The sequence below is a fragment of the Hyperoodon ampullatus genome (assembly GCF_949752795.1).
Source record: "Hyperoodon ampullatus genome assembly, chromosome: 8".
Classification (NCBI taxonomy): domain Eukaryota; kingdom Metazoa; phylum Chordata; class Mammalia; order Artiodactyla; family Ziphiidae; genus Hyperoodon; species Hyperoodon ampullatus.
Genome location: NC_136921.1, coordinates 40,022,101 through 40,039,455, shown reverse-complemented (window position 1 = coordinate 40,039,455; position 17,355 = coordinate 40,022,101). Strand labels below are relative to the sequence as shown.

The 17,355-nt window shown below is 39.5% G+C and overlaps 1 protein-coding gene across 2 annotated transcripts in view; it reads right to left on the bottom strand.

Annotated features, from left to right (window-relative positions):
* The window catches only part of HECW2 (HECT, C2 and WW domain containing E3 ubiquitin protein ligase 2), a gene marked incomplete at both ends in the record, with an annotated part of 235,382 nt that overhangs the window by 141,645 nt on the left and 76,382 nt on the right, over window positions 1-17,355 (bottom strand). For both annotated transcript variants that reach the window (XM_079710019.1, XM_079710018.1), the window contains 3 exons: window positions 1,146-1,221; window positions 6,515-6,609; window positions 15,163-15,270. In XM_079710019.1, the coding sequence (XP_079566145.1) occupies window positions 1,146-1,221; window positions 6,515-6,609; window positions 15,163-15,270 (279 nt within the window). The remainder of the gene's footprint in view (window positions 1-1,145; window positions 1,222-6,514; window positions 6,610-15,162; window positions 15,271-17,355) is intronic.

Sequence of the window (17,355 nt, the reverse complement as noted above, 5' to 3'; positions counted from 1 at the left end):
ACCTGTATGGCGGGGGAAAGGGAGGAGAAGGAACATGCTAGAACAGACACAGATAGGCTGTGGGCCAGCAATGAACTAACGTGCACACTTCCATTATATGTGATATTCATGCATCATGGACTTGTGTTTTCAAGATCAGCCTTCTAACCCTCACTCTTGAAAATTTCTATTTTCATTCATAAAATTTTTTTGCAGCCAAGAAAAAGTGAATCTAATTTAAATTTCAGAAGCACTACAACAATGGAAAAATGGAAACAAAACATCTTACAGTGATAGGCATCTGTTAGACTTGATTTTACATGTATTGTAGTATGGTCGTCTGTTTTAAAAGTCCATTTCAAATACTGATTTTCTTAGAGTATTCTTGACTTTATGACTGCCGATTAATATTTTTGAATCAGTGGCTTTGAAACTTTTTTTGACAGTGATCTATGTATGAAATACATTTATCTTGAAACCCATTATACACATACATAGGTGTGTATATTTTTGTGTGTGAAATCTTCAGTTTGTATAAACTGGTGTTCTATGAAAAACATTTCCCTTTGGTGGTTAAACTCTGACTTTTTTCTATTCTTTTTTTAATTGCTAGTTTCAACTAAATTAATCTTAGAAATCACCAATGAGTTCCAACTCACAACCTGAGAAGCAGTGCTTCAGTTGTATGATAAATATACAAAAAATAAGAATATTTTACTAACCAGAAAATAAACAACAAAAAAATTGTCTTATCCACTTTTCAATTCTTTATATGTATTCCTTCACAGAAATAGGAGTATCCCTTGGCTGTTTTTCGCTAGTCTCCAAATTTTTCCTTTCTCTAGATGAGGCAAGCACAAATTGTTTTCAGTTATCTAAGCTCTACAGTGGGTTTAGCACATGTTACATTACAGTTTTTTTTAAGTAAGTATACATAGTTATGGTCTTTTCATCACAAGACAACTTGCTAGAAGCTTTCTGAGTTTATATTAATAATGTAATTTTTCATGGTAAGAGATATACTTGAATTTCCAGAAGTGTTACCAAAAAGAAAAAAGAAAAAACTTGCTCATATATCATAGATGAGAGCGTAGAAAGAAGTGACTATTCGTGCCTTTGAAATTACACACTTTCCAACTGGACGTCATGTTTAAAGACATCCTTACCAGACAACGTAAAGCTAACGAGTTTTCGAGAATGCTGACTTCCTGAAGCACCTCCTTCCATGCCTTCTGCCCCCATCTGCAGAGAAAAAACACATATGTGAAGTTTCACAGGAATATGGTACCTCTCAACTTTTTTAGGGAAGCACATATATTTGCAAATATGATTTTTGTATCAATGTATTGTATATGCCTTTTCATATGCTACAAATCTTGGAAGTGAGACATAAATACAGATTCTCAGAGACTAGAGGAAGGGTCATACCTAAATTTAATCTTTACCCAAAATGTAACCAATATGAGCTTCCAAGTTCCCTGGTATATGAATCAACTTACCTTATGTCCTTTTATTTCTTTGGTAAGAATATTGGGGCTTCCCTGGTGGCACAGTGGTTAAGAATCCTCCTGCCAATGCAGGGTACATGGGTTTGAGCCCCGGTCCGGGAAGATCCCACATGCTGCGAAGCAACTAAGCCCATGCACCACAACTAAGCCTTCGAGCCACGACTACTTAAGCCCGCGTGCCTAGAGCCCATGCTCCGCAACAAGAGAAGCCACCACAATGAGAAGCCTGCACACCGCAACTAAGAGTAGCCCCTGCTCGCCGCAACTAGAGACTGCCTGCGCACAGCAATGAAGACCCAACGCGGCCAAAAATAAAATAAATAAATATTTTTTAAAAAGAATATAGTTGACATGTAGTAAGCATACTTATATTGCTATTATGGTATTAAAACATTCCCTTAAGTTAAAAATCAAACATCAAATTCCTTCAGATTTATTAGGAAAACTTAGAATAAACTAAACAGGTGATTTACATCAGACTCATCCATATAAATGTAGAATTATCCTCTCTTGCTAAATATTTCTGAGTGACCATGTGGATGTCCCACCGCCCTTGTAGACTCCTATTTTATTGTGCTACTGGTACATGGCACATGCTATTATAATTAGCAATAATAAGAATTTGCAATCCTATTGTACTGATTATTGTATTGTAAAGCTTTTTCTAAAAGCTTCTGAGTAAATTATATCTTACTTGAAACGAGTCATTTACAGACCATAGCAGATTAAGTCTCTCAATTTATGTACAATTAGTGCTCAATTTATGGTACACTAGGAAAAAAGGGTTTTGTGGTCCTCTAAAAAAGAAGTCCAGAACACTGTAAGAGACAGATTTGAAGGCAGAATGTATTTTGAATAGTCAAGAAATAGAAACCACATTTTAATTCCAAAATTTATATTACACCCTTCCATCTTATCTTTGTGGCACTCCCCACCTCCCTTAAAAATTATACACCACCAAGAGATAAAACTTTCACTAATCCAAGCCAAGTTGAGGAACTTCAAAATAAATTCCATTCAAATTTTGAAATACAAATGTCCATTTCTGGGCTTCCCTGGTGGTGCAGTGGTTAAGAATCCGCCTGCCAAAAAAAAAAAAAAAAAAAGAATCCGCCTGCCAATGCAGGGGACATGGGTTCGAGCCCTGGTCCAGGAAGATCCCACATGCCACGGATCAACTAAGCTCATGCACCACAACTGCTGAGCCTGCAATCTAGAGCCTGTGAGCCACAACTACTGAGCCTGTGTGCCACAACTACTGAAGCCTGTGCGCCTAGAGCTCATGCTCCACAACAAGAGAAGCCACCACAAAGAGAAGCCCATACACCACAACAAAGAGAAGCCTCTGCTCGCCGCAACTAGAGAGAGCCCGTGCGCAGCAACAAAGACCCAACGCAGCCAAAAATAAACATTAAAAAAATTTTCCATTTCCTTCTCTACTTCTTGTACCTTAGTCAAAACTATTTTGTGTTGACACTTAACTGCTTCCTGATTGTTTCACATATCATTTGCAATATGCCTAGGGTACCATCCAGGCATCTCTACTTCGTTCCATCCAGATGCACATTGTCCTGCAAGAAGTAACTGAAAAACCCTACAGGGAAGGAAAGAGCAGCCATCCTGATTGCATGGTCTCCTTTCTCACATATCCTTTTGCAATGAATCAAGAATAAAAAAAAAGTTATGTCTTCTCTGTCATGCATACTTTGACGTCATTGCCATTCATCAGAGTACACAGTGATATGTGTCACTTGGAACAGGAAATCCTTTGCTTCAGGGACAGATAAAGGTGACCATCACTCACTACCATGTATTGTTTCAACACGGGTTGACAGTATTACTTCTGAGCTTTCCTGGCTTAAATCTAGGAAGGGAGTTTATTTTAAAACCTCTCTCTAAACACCGAGTACAGATGTGTTTATTATCACTGATGTTCCTATATCTGGTGGTCAGGTTGGTCTTTCCTGGCTTTATTGTCATGAATGATAAAGCTGAATTCTCTGAATATTAGTTCACACGAGCATTTTACCACGTTGTTGTAAAGGACACTGTTTATCTGTGAATTATGTGAGAATTGTTTCATATTAGCCTTTTGCCAGACAGTGAATTACATTTTTAAAAGGAGAATTCGAGGGCATTTTCTTTAGTTTCTATAATTTCTTAGAACATTTTAAGTAGGCTTTGAATGATGACAGACTATGAATCTTTGCAAAGTCTCCCTGTTCTCACCTGGCGTGAAGAGACATCATGTTTTCGGAGGGGGCACCTCTCCCCGGGCAGTGTGGTCCATTTGAGGGGAGGCCACGGTTTGTGAGATGCCTGGCACAGGAAGGGCAGCTGTTGCTGAGTGTCTGTCCCAGATGCAGTCTGTACTACCTCTCTATTTGCCACTTTATAGTCCAGGGGTGTGTGTGTGTGTGGTGAAAGCAGGATGAGGCAGAGACAGCGATGCTATCTGGTCAGTTGGGTGCTGTCTCTGCTCTATTTAACCTAGGGATGATGAGTCAGAGGGGTACAGCACAATATAATAAACCATATGTACTCGGTCAGAGCCAACCAACCCAGTGTCATCAAGCATTAAAATGTGGCTGCTACTGCCCAACTATTCTTTGCATCATGGAATGATCCTACTAAATGAGCTTTGTGAATATCGATGTTGTCAGTCAGTACAATATCTACACACAGGTCATATTCCTAGGTGAACATCATGCTGTCATAGAAACACAGTGCTCAGCCCACAGTAAAATGCCCATTGGCACAGTCTCTCAATAGCAGATATAGACCCAACTGTCTCAAGCTTGGTCAGAAATCTACTGACCACCAATTCCATTAGTCAGCCTTTGAACCAAAATATTCTATTATGATTGCCAGTGCTATATCTATGAAGCTTTTAAGGTGCTCTAAAACCTGTCTGAAGAAAATTAATTATCTCCAACTATCCACAGGCTTTGATAGAATAATCTCAATGCAAAATCAATGGAACAAGATCAATGCTCACCAGGCTGTAAGCTCCCGGCCGTCAGTGATATCTGATCATGGAAGCTGCTCAAATCCAAGAAAATCTGACTCCAGAAAGTCATGTTTGGGAGCTATTATCTAATTTCACAGATAGTTAATTTTTCAAATGTTTTATTATAATAAACAGCCCCACTTTTCTAGTTTTACAATTTTTCTTTTTAGAATATTAATTATAGTGTGTTCTAGTGCTTACTGTGACATGGCAGACTTTGTAATCAACAACTGTTATTCTCCTTGTGAACCTTCAAAGTCTTATATAGTAAATGTGGGTTTTTAAAAAATATTCTAGGGGGCTTCCCTGGTGGCGCAGTGGTTGAGAGTCCGCCTGCCGATGCAGGGGACGCGGGTTCGTGCCCCGGTCTGGGAGGATCCCACATGCCGCGGAGCGGCTGGGCCCGTGAGCCGTGGCCGCTGAGCCTGTGCTCCGGAGCCTGTGCTCCGCAAGGGGAGAGGCCACAACAGTGAGAGGCCCGCCTACCGCAAAAAAAAAAAATAAAAATAAAAATAAATATTCTATACTTTGTTCACTATAATAGGAACTCAAATATAATTCAAATGTGAACAGAGTACTTAGATATTGAAAATTTTGCACATACCGTTCCCTTTACCTAAATGTTCTTCCCTCCCCCTCTTCACCTAAGTAACTTCTACTCATCCTTCAGATTGTCCTGGAAACATGCCTTCTTCAGGGAAGCTTTCCAAGACCTTCCTGATCAGGATGAATCCTGCTAGTATATGCTCTCATAGCCCCATTTCACTGCCCCTCATAGTAATTATCACACAAATAAATACAATTCAGCTTAATTGATGTCTCTCTCCCCCACCAGACCAGTGAGAGCAAGGGCTGTGTTTTTGCTTATCATTTCATTCCTAGTGCTGGGTATAATGTCTGGCACTTAGTAGGCACCCAATGAATATTTGTTTGAATGAATAAATGAAAGGAAAAGACTGCTTGATATCGTATTGGTGGGCCAGACAATTTCAAAATGCCATCTGCAGACATTACATTCTGAATTTCAGGGAGTCAACCTGTTCACTTGCTTATTTCCAAAAATGCATGCATCTATAAATGTGTACACACACACACACACAATATTATGAAGATTCTATATTATGAGAGTCAATAATTTTCTTCTATACTTTCACGACATGATTGTTATTAATGACTTATAAACACTGCAATGATTTATATATCTTGGACTCCAAGAATCATCTGAGTTCAACCACCCGTGTACAATGGAGTGCATCCTGTGAAGCTGTTAGATTCTAAAGTTAGTTGGTGAAGTGAAAAATCATGAAATTGTGAAAAGTAATTCTTAAGAAAGTACCATGTTGGAAATGGACATACGTTCCTTCAAAAGTCCAGCACAGTCAGTTTCCTCCGAAGCTAAGTTAGATATCTCTTTCTTTAATTGAGGACCTGGTGAAAAGGCTGGCTTCTGTCGAGCGGCCACGTGATACCAAACATATGTGTGGTACCTTTAAGCACTATAGCTCAATTCAGCATCAAGAGGGATCCCACACTCTGTCCTGCAGGAACGGCGCATTCGTAATCCCCATGTCACACTCTCTTTGGGGCAAAAGTCTGTTAAACTGACTGGCAGGGAGAATCACCCACTACTTAAATTTTTTTTTTCTGAGTTCATGTAAATTAAATTCACATAAGATGCAAAATGCCACCATTTCCTACCAGCTGGCCACCCTGACAAAGTTTTAAAAAAAAACCTTCCATGATGGATGGGCACTCACCAATTTCCTTCAGGAATAGGTTCCCTGGAGAGTTGACTATATACAGAATTATTATAAATCAAGCCATATTTTCCCACTGGTTTACATTATGGATTTAGTTAAGCCATCCTGTAAGTTATTTCCTTTCCCAAAACGGCGCCCACACTGCTATGTGTTTCCTTTGCATTGTTTCCCATAACCCTGCCAGAGCTGCACAGGCAAAAATAGAAACCAAGGCCTCCGGGATTGAGGCTCAAGGAAGCAGCCTGAGGGGCACTCACCATCACAGCGGGGTTCTTCACCGTGATGCAGGGGGTCGTGGCTCGCAGGGCTCCACTAATGCCGTGGTAGTATTTGAAACAGATTTTTATCTCCGCTGTAAATGGATTGGAGAAAAACAGTAATTTAAACACTGAAACAAGTCCCTTAGGCATCACCTGAGGAAATCCACCTCTCAGAAAATCCCACTCAGGACTCTTTGAGCGATCCCTTCTTTTCCAGTCAGAGGCAACAGATTATACCAATTCTTGTTTGATTTTATAGGCTTCTCTGAAAATTTCTAAGAACACCCCAAATATATTAGAAAAACAGTGCACAAAAACAACACGCCAAAATATTAGTGTAGAGATAAGAATAAGACTAGCTACCATTCACTGAGGAGCTGCTGATGGACCACAGGGCTGCGTCTCTGCCCCCATTGTTATTGACCCCTCATATTTACCTCGGGAGGCAGAAATTCTTGTACCCACAGAACAGCTGAAGTATTGAGGTTTGCCGAAGGTCAAACAAGTAAGAAACAACAGAGTCAGGACTCAAACCCCATCAAATGGGGCTTTGCCCCATTCCAAAGCCTTCACCCCTATCCTCTACAATATAGACAGAATGCAGGTGTCAATGGAAATAAAAAAAAGAGCAGACAGAGTATAAAAGATTGCTGTAGGAGACTCTGTGGTGAGAGGGTCTGGGGACCTGTATTATTTTAATTTTCCAAGTGACTTAAATGTAGCCACTAGTAGGGATCATATTTTGGAACCACCAGTAAATATATATCTACATCTCCACAGGTGTGGACGGGTGTATGTATATATATTGGATATAACTATAGGTGCGTTTGTATGTATATATATTTATATACTATATAATTTAAACTTGATAAAAAGCAATACAAATGTCAATTATTGTTTTTGGAAAGTAACTATAATTACCATGAAGCCAACAAGTGTCAAAGATAAAACCCAGAGTCACTGAAATTTCTCTGTATACAGAGCATCTGAGTCACTGAAGTTTCCCTGTGAGATGTCTTTTTCCCAAGGTGTCACTTAATATAGGCAATGATGCTTATGGGCAGGCTGCAGAGGAGAGTCCTAGCCTATAGGAGTGGAGTTACCCTCTCAACTGAGTCACCTGGATTATTAAAGTGGGACCACTCGATGTGATTCCCCAAGGAAATTAATTTTGCACTGACTTTCCTGACAGCACCAAGTGGTCTCCTACAGAGTATTTGGTTTGCTTATTTTAAGAAAAAGATACAATGATTAAAGAAAAATCCTACTTTAGGAACTTATATAGGAATATTTAGGAATATTACATATAAAAATATAATATTATATTTCCCATCAATGAAAAAATACTAAATCTCATAAAAAAAGGTCTCTCATGGGTAAAATATTGAGGCTTTCCATTACGTACGTTAATCACAAAGCAGTGATTCACAACGTAGGTGGCATCATGAAGTGAAAGATTTTTACCATGCCCAGCACCATGCTAGACAGCGCAAGGGAATCAGAGGGAGGGTTCTGGTCTAGCAGGTGTTTTCTAGTGCAGCTGTTAAGATGACAAAATCCAGAAGAGAAGCACTGAAGAGGCAGAGTGCCAGGTAGGAATGTGGAGATCGTGGAAAATATTCCACGTGAGGGCACAGTGGACTCGGAAAGGTCTCGTGGAACAAACGGAACTCAGACCTTCAGCTGAGAAAAATGGGGTTGGAGAGAGTCAGGAGTGAGTAGTGGCAAAAACAGGGAAGCAGGAATGAGCATGCCGGCTTGAGGACCAGCAAGACGACCTTGGCAGATATTCTAGCTTTTCTATGAATTCCCTGGAACCCTACCGTAAGCGACTTGAGTGAGCACTAGCACAGGTTTTTGGTGATTATGGAAATGTAATAACTATAGATCTGAGTAAACCACTGTCCCACTTGCTCTCCTTCAAGACCAGTAGCATGTATTCTGCAAGAACAAAGCTAAATAACATGTACAAGGCCTGTCAAAGCAGAACAAGCTCGGTGACAGGCGGGAGGACTGAATTCTGCAGGCATGAGCTCATTAGTATCACGTTCTACATGCCGGGAGCCAGCAGTCTGTGAATCTGCGTGCAGCAGTGCCTCACAGACCCAGCCAATGGCCAGTCAGTGAGCAGCTTGTTTTTCAATAAAGAGAAGTGCATTTTTACAAGACATCTTCCCCGAACTCCCTCTCAAGTTAGGATGCCACCTCCTCTTTTCTAATGTTTTAATAGTCAGCGAGGTAAAAGACTAGGAAACAAACAGACCCCCAAAAGTGTCTGCTTAGTTTTATCTGTAGATGTTGCTAGCCAGACCAGCTTTGCTAGCTGACCCGTTCTGACTGTTACTTTACTTCTTGCTAAAACAAAAATCTCCAACCCCCGTGATAAATTAGAATCCCTGAAACTATAAGATAAACTCATTCTCATTGTGCACAGCAGATTTTGTGGACATGATCACCAAAAACCGCAGAGCTGACAGCTTCACAATGCTTTAAGATTCAGTGTAAAGCCAAGGGGACTTACACAGATCACCAGCTACAAAACCAAATGCATAGGCTGGTCCTGGTAGCGAGAGAGAAAAACCCAGTACCAGACAGAACTAGTTGCTTGCATCTCGACTGTTCAGGAGGACACCAGTGGAGACTTCTGCCCCTACGATAGAGGAATGTTTCATGCTGAGTGGGAGGTTTCATCTTCACGTATCATTTAGTGTTTTAGAAGGTCACTCAAGATTTTTAAAAATGGTGTAGCTAAGCAACATCCCCTCTGAGGAAGAGAGAGAGAAGAGAGAGCAGGATTTTGATTAATGTCCCTGAACATTTTAGTTATGAGAAGAGGTAACTGGGAAGATGACTCAAAAGGGCGGAAAAGAGAAGTTGGTATTCATGCTTCTATTTTAGCTACAATTTTAAACTCTAACTGTAAGAGCAGACCAGAAAGCTATTGCTGAGAAACAGATACAAGAACAGGTGAAGGCAAACGTGGGCATGATGATGGAGCATCAGATAAGGGAGGAGCCACTGGCCACAGGGCCAGCCCTGCTCACAGGCAGGAAAGACGAAGGATATGGACTAAAGAGCATTCTACCTGACAACGGTTTCTCCACAGCCTGATGTGGCAGCTAATCAGGCCTCAAATTATGGAGGGGGAATACATATAACTATTCCTTTGGATTATAAAAAATGAAGAGTATTTTCTCCAAAGCAACTGCTTATAAAAACATGTTGCCTTACTGGGAATATACCCAGACAAAACTATAATTCAAAGAGTTACATGCACCCCTATGTTCATAGCAGCACTGTTCACAATAGCCAAAACATGCAAACAACCTAAATGTCCATCGACAGGTGAATGGATCAAGAAGATGTGGTACATATATACAATGGAATACTACTCAGCCATAAAAAAGAACGAAATAATGCCATTTGCAGCAACATGGATGCACCTAGAGCTTATCATACTAAGTGAAGTCAGAAAGAGAAAGACAAATACCATATGATATCACTTATATGTGGAATCTAAAATATGGCACAAATGAACCTATCTACAAAACAGAAACGGACTCATAGAGAACAGACTTGTGGTTGCCAAGAGGGAGGGGGGAAGGGAGAGGGATGGACTGGGAGTGTGGGGTTGGTAGATGCAAACTATTACATTTAGAATGGAAAAACAACAAGGTCCTACTGTATAGCACAGGGAACTCTATTCAATATCCTGGGATAAACCATAATGGAAAAGAATATAAAAAAAGAATGTCTATATGTGTATAACTGAGTCACTTCGCTGTAGAGCTGAGATTGGTACAACATTGTAAATCAATTTTACTTCAATAAAAAAAATGTTGCCTTAGAGGCAGTGAACCAGGAGAAGGGTGAGGCCTCCCACACTAACCTAGAAGGACCTACAGTCTGGGCCAGCTCCCAGAAGGAAGAAAGCATTGCCGAGTGGCCTCTTCTCTCTCTCACGTCCCTTCTGAATAGCTGAAGCCAGTCATGAATCGCAGAAATATATTTTGGCCCCCTTCAATAATCTTCTGGACACTTTCGTTTATAGAGTTACTAAAAGATTTAGCTGCCTCTATTTAAATGCTGATAAGACACAGAAACGCTTTATTTTTAAAATTTTAACTTACCAGCTTCCATTAAATACAAATGAAGAGGTCCCCCAGAGCAAGAGCATGGCAGCTCCACATCCACCACAGACGGGAGGGTGATCACTGTCCAAAGATGACACTTTGTACTTGTTGGGGGTGACTGGGAAGGCAGAAAGGACTTAAACGTGTACCCAAGTAAAGGGGTTTCTGTAACTGTGTCATTCTGACATTGCATTTTAAAGCAATCATTCTACCATCTGCCTAAAGGAAGAAAATATTTCCGTGTTTGTATATGAATAAAATACTTCTAGAATGATCACATGAAACTGGTAAAACTGATTGCCTTCAGGGAGGGGAAACTGGTGACTGGGGCATGAAGTTGGGGAGATAATTTACTTTCATTTTTGTGTCATTTTAACATTATACGCTTTTCATCTATTATCTGTTCAAAATTTATTTTTAAAAAGCAATCTCAACTCAGCTACATTAACTCTAGGCAATGGTATAGGATTCCAAGCCCTCTCGGAAAAAGGTTCTACAGGCCACTGCCTGCAAGAAATGGTTTTGTTTCAAAGACTGGGATCACACCATCCATCACCTTAAATAGCTACAAGATTCACTTAGGTAGTAGTTAACAGCTTGCTCCTATTTAGAAAATCTGGATTTTCCTCAAGTTTTAGAAGTTGACTATTTTGAACCATAAAGATGGATGGAATGGAAATGTCCTTCTTCCTTTAATCATTTGTTTCATTAAAATAGAATAATCTAAAAACAAATCAAGCTAACAGGAATTTATTCAAAAACATGATTTTAACCACTGCCTTTGTGCTTTTATTATATTCTTAATATTATGATTCCTATTGATAAGCTCTTTTATTCAGAGGCCACAAGTCGGGAAAGAGTAAACACATTCTAATTCTCATGTTTTTGAGGAAATTTACCCACATTTCCAGGGATGTGCTCACCTGTTTATACAGTACCGCAGGTTGTCTCCTCTTTAACAAGGGCCAATGCAACCTGAAAGGGCCAGGCCCTCCCCTGCTAAAGCTCAGAAAAACAATCTTGAAAATCAAAGACAGACAATATCAGTATAATGTGGAAGAAACTAATAGGGTTAGAGAAGTAACTGGACCTTGTTTTTCTTATTACTTAGTAATGGCAGCTGGACCAATGTTGGAAAGTAAAGAGAAGTAGAAATAGGCAATAAAACGTAAAGTATGCTGGCAGAGAATGAAAAGCACCAAACCTCCATCTAAGGAGCAAAAAGGCCCTTCTGATGTTGGTGGGAAGGGGCTCATGAATGGAGGTTAGAGCAGGGGCTCTGACAGTACAAATAAGAGGCTGAGGCCACCCCTTTCCCCCCACCCAATAAAAAGCCACCCACAAAGGTTCCGTTTGGGCAAGGGACCGCATCTCAGAAAGCACACTAACCTGAGTGCCAATCAGAGATGAGGCTCTCACTCACACAAGCCACGTGCACCTCTGCTATGCAGTTTCCTAATCCTGTCCACTTCCTGAGACAGGGCTGAGACAGGTAAGATATGTGAAAGCACTATATAATTCATACAAATGGCAATGTCCTGTTATTATCATTAATGATCACAAAGCAGTTCAGTAAACAGCAATGAAGCTGACTGTTTCTAAGCTTATTCACTGATCCAGGAATCAGTGAGTTCTCGAATAGTGCCTGGCACAAAGTTGATACTTAACTAAATACTTCACGATGGCTGGGGACATAGATGGACAGATGAGTAGAAGAAATGAAGGAAGGACAAAAAGCAGGTCTGAATGAATGAATAACCATAGTCTATGAAAGACTATGTAGAATAAAATAGATATCCTAGCATGCCAAGACAATTTCTGAAACCTCTTACATTTCAAAACTCAAGAATACACATTGCCCAGGTGACCCAGTCATTTTCTGCAAGCAAAAGCTCATTTGAGGAACTGTGACAGTCCTATGACAAGTAAGTGCAGATGAAGCTGATCCTCCTCTCCAATGGCTAGGAAGGTCACTTACTCAGATATAAACCTGTCTTTGTCCTTCAAATTCATTCCAGTAGGTCCCGTAATAATATAAGTGTGGGCCTCCTGCCTCCTCTGGAGTTTATTCAGATAAACCAAAGCCATCTTTACTTTCAGAAGCAGGTTAAATAGTGCTCAAATCCAGGTTTGCCCATGAACTCAGGTCAATTTTCAGAGAATTTACTTTGCTTGGACTTCTGATTAGCTAAAGATAAATTTTCTCTCTGAAGATGAAAGCAAAAATTTTTTAATGTCGTAAGTTTTCAAGATCAGAGGCTAAAACATAGAAGTTTTTAACCCATGCCCCCAATCCCGATTTTTTTGTTTCACACCATCATCTCCAGAGATTCAAGCAAAACTTCATTATGCTGGGAAGTCCCATTAGTTCTGCTGTAGCCAGACATGGGGTAAAAAAATGGATGTCTATGAGATCTAAGAGACACAGACTACACTTCTAAGCACTGATATAAACACCGCCTGAGGTTTTTACACTGAATGGATTTTGAAAGGATAGGGATGTGTGTTGGGGGAGATCCCATTCTGATGAATGAAGATAAACTTATTCTAAAGCCAAATCTTTCTGTAATTCCTATTCACTGTCTTGCACTTTAACTTACACAACTTTTCTCAGTCCTTAAAAATGCATTACTAAATATTTCCAGTTTGACAACCATACTACACAATACCCCCAATTTTGTGTGTGAAGAATTAAGGTGGAAATGCTAAATTAGAGGAGAAAAGCAAAAGCATTCCCCATTCCTAGCTTCAATATCAAGCCCATTTCTGTTAAGTACTAAGACTGAGATGTAAAGAAAAAATTTTGCCATGCCAGAGATGTTTACTATACCCTAATCAGCCAGGACATTATGAATCTCTAATTCATACTTCATGGAGAAAGAAAATCAATCATGGCAAGTGGGATACTCTGTAAATGGGTTTTTTATACATAATGTTACAAATTATAGCAGTGTGTGGTGCTGACTTCTTCCCAGGTGTTCACATGAGCCCCATAATGTGAATCTGCGCACTCCACCAACAGGCAACCATTCCTAGCTGTCTTCAGCATTTTAAAGCAAACAGGAAGGTTGTTTTGCCTTTTTCCCTGAAGTTCAGTTGGCAGTACTTCTCAGCTAGACCATCCTCTTAAGCCCTGGGATCTTTTCAAAGGAGGAATTACACTGAAAGTAAACCCAGCTACTTCCCATTCCAGTTTCACCAGATTCTTTTATCACTTATTTTTCTCATTACTTAGTAATGGCAGCTGGACCAATGTTGGAAAGTAAAGAGAAGTAGAAATAGGCAATAAAAACAAATCACCCATAATCTCACCTCCCAGATACAACCCTTGTTCACATTTTGGCAAATCTCCTTCCAGACTTTTTCCTACATGCTGTATTAGCTGGGATTATGCTGTATGTATCTGCTTCCCGCTTATTGTTATATCATGACCATTTTACCTTAAAAACTACATTCCATGTAAGGAGAAAATCTAGCCAGAAATTGAACTATGAAAAAAAAGACAGTCCTTAGAGGACAGAAGTGGGATTCGAGAAAACTATGAAATGCTGACCTACCAGTAAGGATGGTCAAAGAAGTTATCTGGTGTCTTTAATGGCAATTCAAAATAATAGATGTTAATCCTTTAAAATGACTTTTTATATTACAGAAGCTTTACATGCTTCATGAAAGACATGCTTACATCAAATTTCCATTTAATCAAACTTACTTTATAGTTTAGTTTAATAACTACCATTCTTAAGTACCAGTATCCACACTCTCTCTTTCTTATATTAAATCCCTTGCATATAGAAAATTTAATGCTTACACAAAGCTAAACAGCTCAGAAAAATTTTAAAGAGCTCATTTTTTCTACATTAAAGAAAAATAAATTCTGTAAATGTAGAAGTTAACCTGGACCAACTAGTAAATCATTTATATATATAACACTATATATAAGTACTATATATAAGCATTTGTATTTATAAGTATCAATATAAATCAGATCAACTGGGAAATGGTTATCTGCAGTCAATTTCTGATTCCTAGTAAATGACCTCTATGGCAGTGTGCCCCACACTATCTCATCTACACTTGGAAAGACCAAGATCCAAATGCAAAACTTATTCTGCCGCTGGGAAAAATAATAGTGAAGTATTCTACAGGCAAACAAAATTCTTAGATTAACTGAAATCTTGAATTATTCTTTCTGCTCCTTGTAATTAATATAATATTAATTATAAATGAGATATAAGGGTATATAAAATGTGTAAAGTATTAAAATAACCATACATAATTTATATACCATACATTCATCAGGTACATTTTACACACACAAGTTTTTCAAATTATATGAACATTCTCTAATGAGCATTTTCCAAAACAATATATTTTCCAGTTTGGGGCAACATGGCATACATGTATAAACCAGAGCCCAAACTTTTACAATAAAATTCAGGAAAGACTCCATAGATTTCTGCATATTTCTGCAATGTTCAATCACAAACTTATATTTCACACTTAATTACTTACGCTCCATGAAATAGGGCCCAGGCTCAATTCTCCATACAATTTGTCCTTTTTGTGTTCCGGTTACACCCCTGTTTTTAGAATCCCAGAAGTTGGCTGGAGAATTCTCATCTGAAAAAACCAAAGAAGCACTTTTTAATCTTAATTATAACCTCTTTGTCTTTCCTTAGCTGAAAGACTAATACAAGTTCTAAAATAAATGGAAAAAAAATAAAGGGGAAATATTAATGAACACTTGTTAATGACTTACTTCCTCCCAGCAGATTACCCTGAATTTCTACACTTGCATTTATACAGGAGAATTGGGGAGGAGGGTGGGAAGGTGGAAAGGAAATGGCATGTACAGGCTTGGCCAGGTTGTTCACTGTTGCCAAAAGACAAAACCACAAAGAACAAAGGGTACGATTGCTCGTCAACCAGCAATGAGATGATATATAAGGAAAGGGTTGGGTGAGCTCCCATCTATAAAATCCTTTATCAAAAGAAAAGGAAGAGTAAGGCCAGACACTATAAAACTCTTAGAGGAAAACATAGGCAGAACACTCTATGACATAAATCACAGCAAGATCCTTTTTGACCCACCTCCTAGAGAAATGGAAATAAAAATAAAAATAAACAAATGGGACCTAATGAAACTTCAAAGCTTTTGCACAGCAAAGGAAACCATAAACAAGACCAAAAGACAACCCTCAGAATGGGAGAAAATATTTTCAAACGAAGCAACTGACAAAGGATTAATCTCCAAAATTTACAAGCAGCTCACGTGGCTCAATATCAAAAAAACAAACAACCCAATCCAAAAATGGGCAGAAGACCTAAATAGACATTTCTCCAAAGAAGATATACAGATTGCCAACAGACACATGAAAGAATGCTCAACATCACTAATCATTAGAGAAATGCAAATCAAAACTACAATGAGGTAGCACCTCACACCAGTCAGAATGGCCATCATCAAAAAATCTACAAACAATAAATGCTGGAGAGGGTGTGGAGAAAAGGGAACCTTCTTGCACTGTTGGTGGAATGTAAATTGATACAGCCGCTATGGAGAACAGTATGGAGGTTCCTTAAAAAACTAAAAATAGAATTACCATACGACCCAGCAATCCCACTACTGGACATATACCCTAAGAAAACCATAATTCAGAAAGAGTCATGTGGGCTTCCCTGGTGGCGCAGTGGTTGAGAGTCCGCCTGCCAATGCAGGGGACACAGGTTCATGCCCCAGTCCGGGAAGATCCCACATGCCGCGGAGCGGCTGGGCCCGTGAGACATGGCCGCTGAGCCTGCGCGTCTGGAGCCTGTGCTCCGCAACGGGAGAGGCCACAACAGGGAGAGGCCCGCATACCGCAAAAAAAAAAAAAAAAAAAAAAAAAAGAGTCATGTACCACAATGTTCATTGCAGGTCTATTTACAATAGCCAGGACATGGGAGCAACCTAAGTGTCCATTGACAGATGAATGGATAAAAAGATGTGGCACATATATACAATGGAATATTACTCAGCCATAAAAAGAAACGAAACTGAGTTATTTTTAATGAGGTAGATGGATCTAGAGTCTGTCATACAGAGTGAAGTTAAGTCAGAAAGAGAAAAACAAATACCATATGCTAACACATATAGAATCTAAAAAAAACCAAAAAGGTTCTGAAGAACCTAGGGGCAGGAAAGAAATAAAGATGCAGATGTAGAGAAGGGACTTGAGGACAGGGAGGGGGAAGGGTAAGCTGGGACAAAGTGAGAGAGTGGCATGGACATATATACACTACCAAATGTAAGATCGATAGCTAGTGGGAAGCAGCCACATAGCACAGGGGGATCAGCTTGGTGCTTTGTGACCACCTAGCGGGGTTGGATAGGGAGGGTGGGACGGAGACGCAAGAGGGAGGAGATATGGGGATATATGTATATGTATGGCTGATTCACTTTGTTATAAAGCAGAAACTAACACACCATTGTAGAACAATTATACTCCAATAAAGATGTTAAATTTTTTTAAAAAAAGAAAGAAAAGGAAGAGCAAAGCTGGTAGAATATAACAGAATTAAGATGGATGAAACAAAGGGCCATTGAGCTATGAAACTGAGTCAAGACACAGCACAGGTTGGCCATGGACAGTGCTCAGGAGACACCAACTAAGTTATCAGGTTGGCTAGGACAATCGTTTACAAAAGGTCGGTAGCAGTAGACCT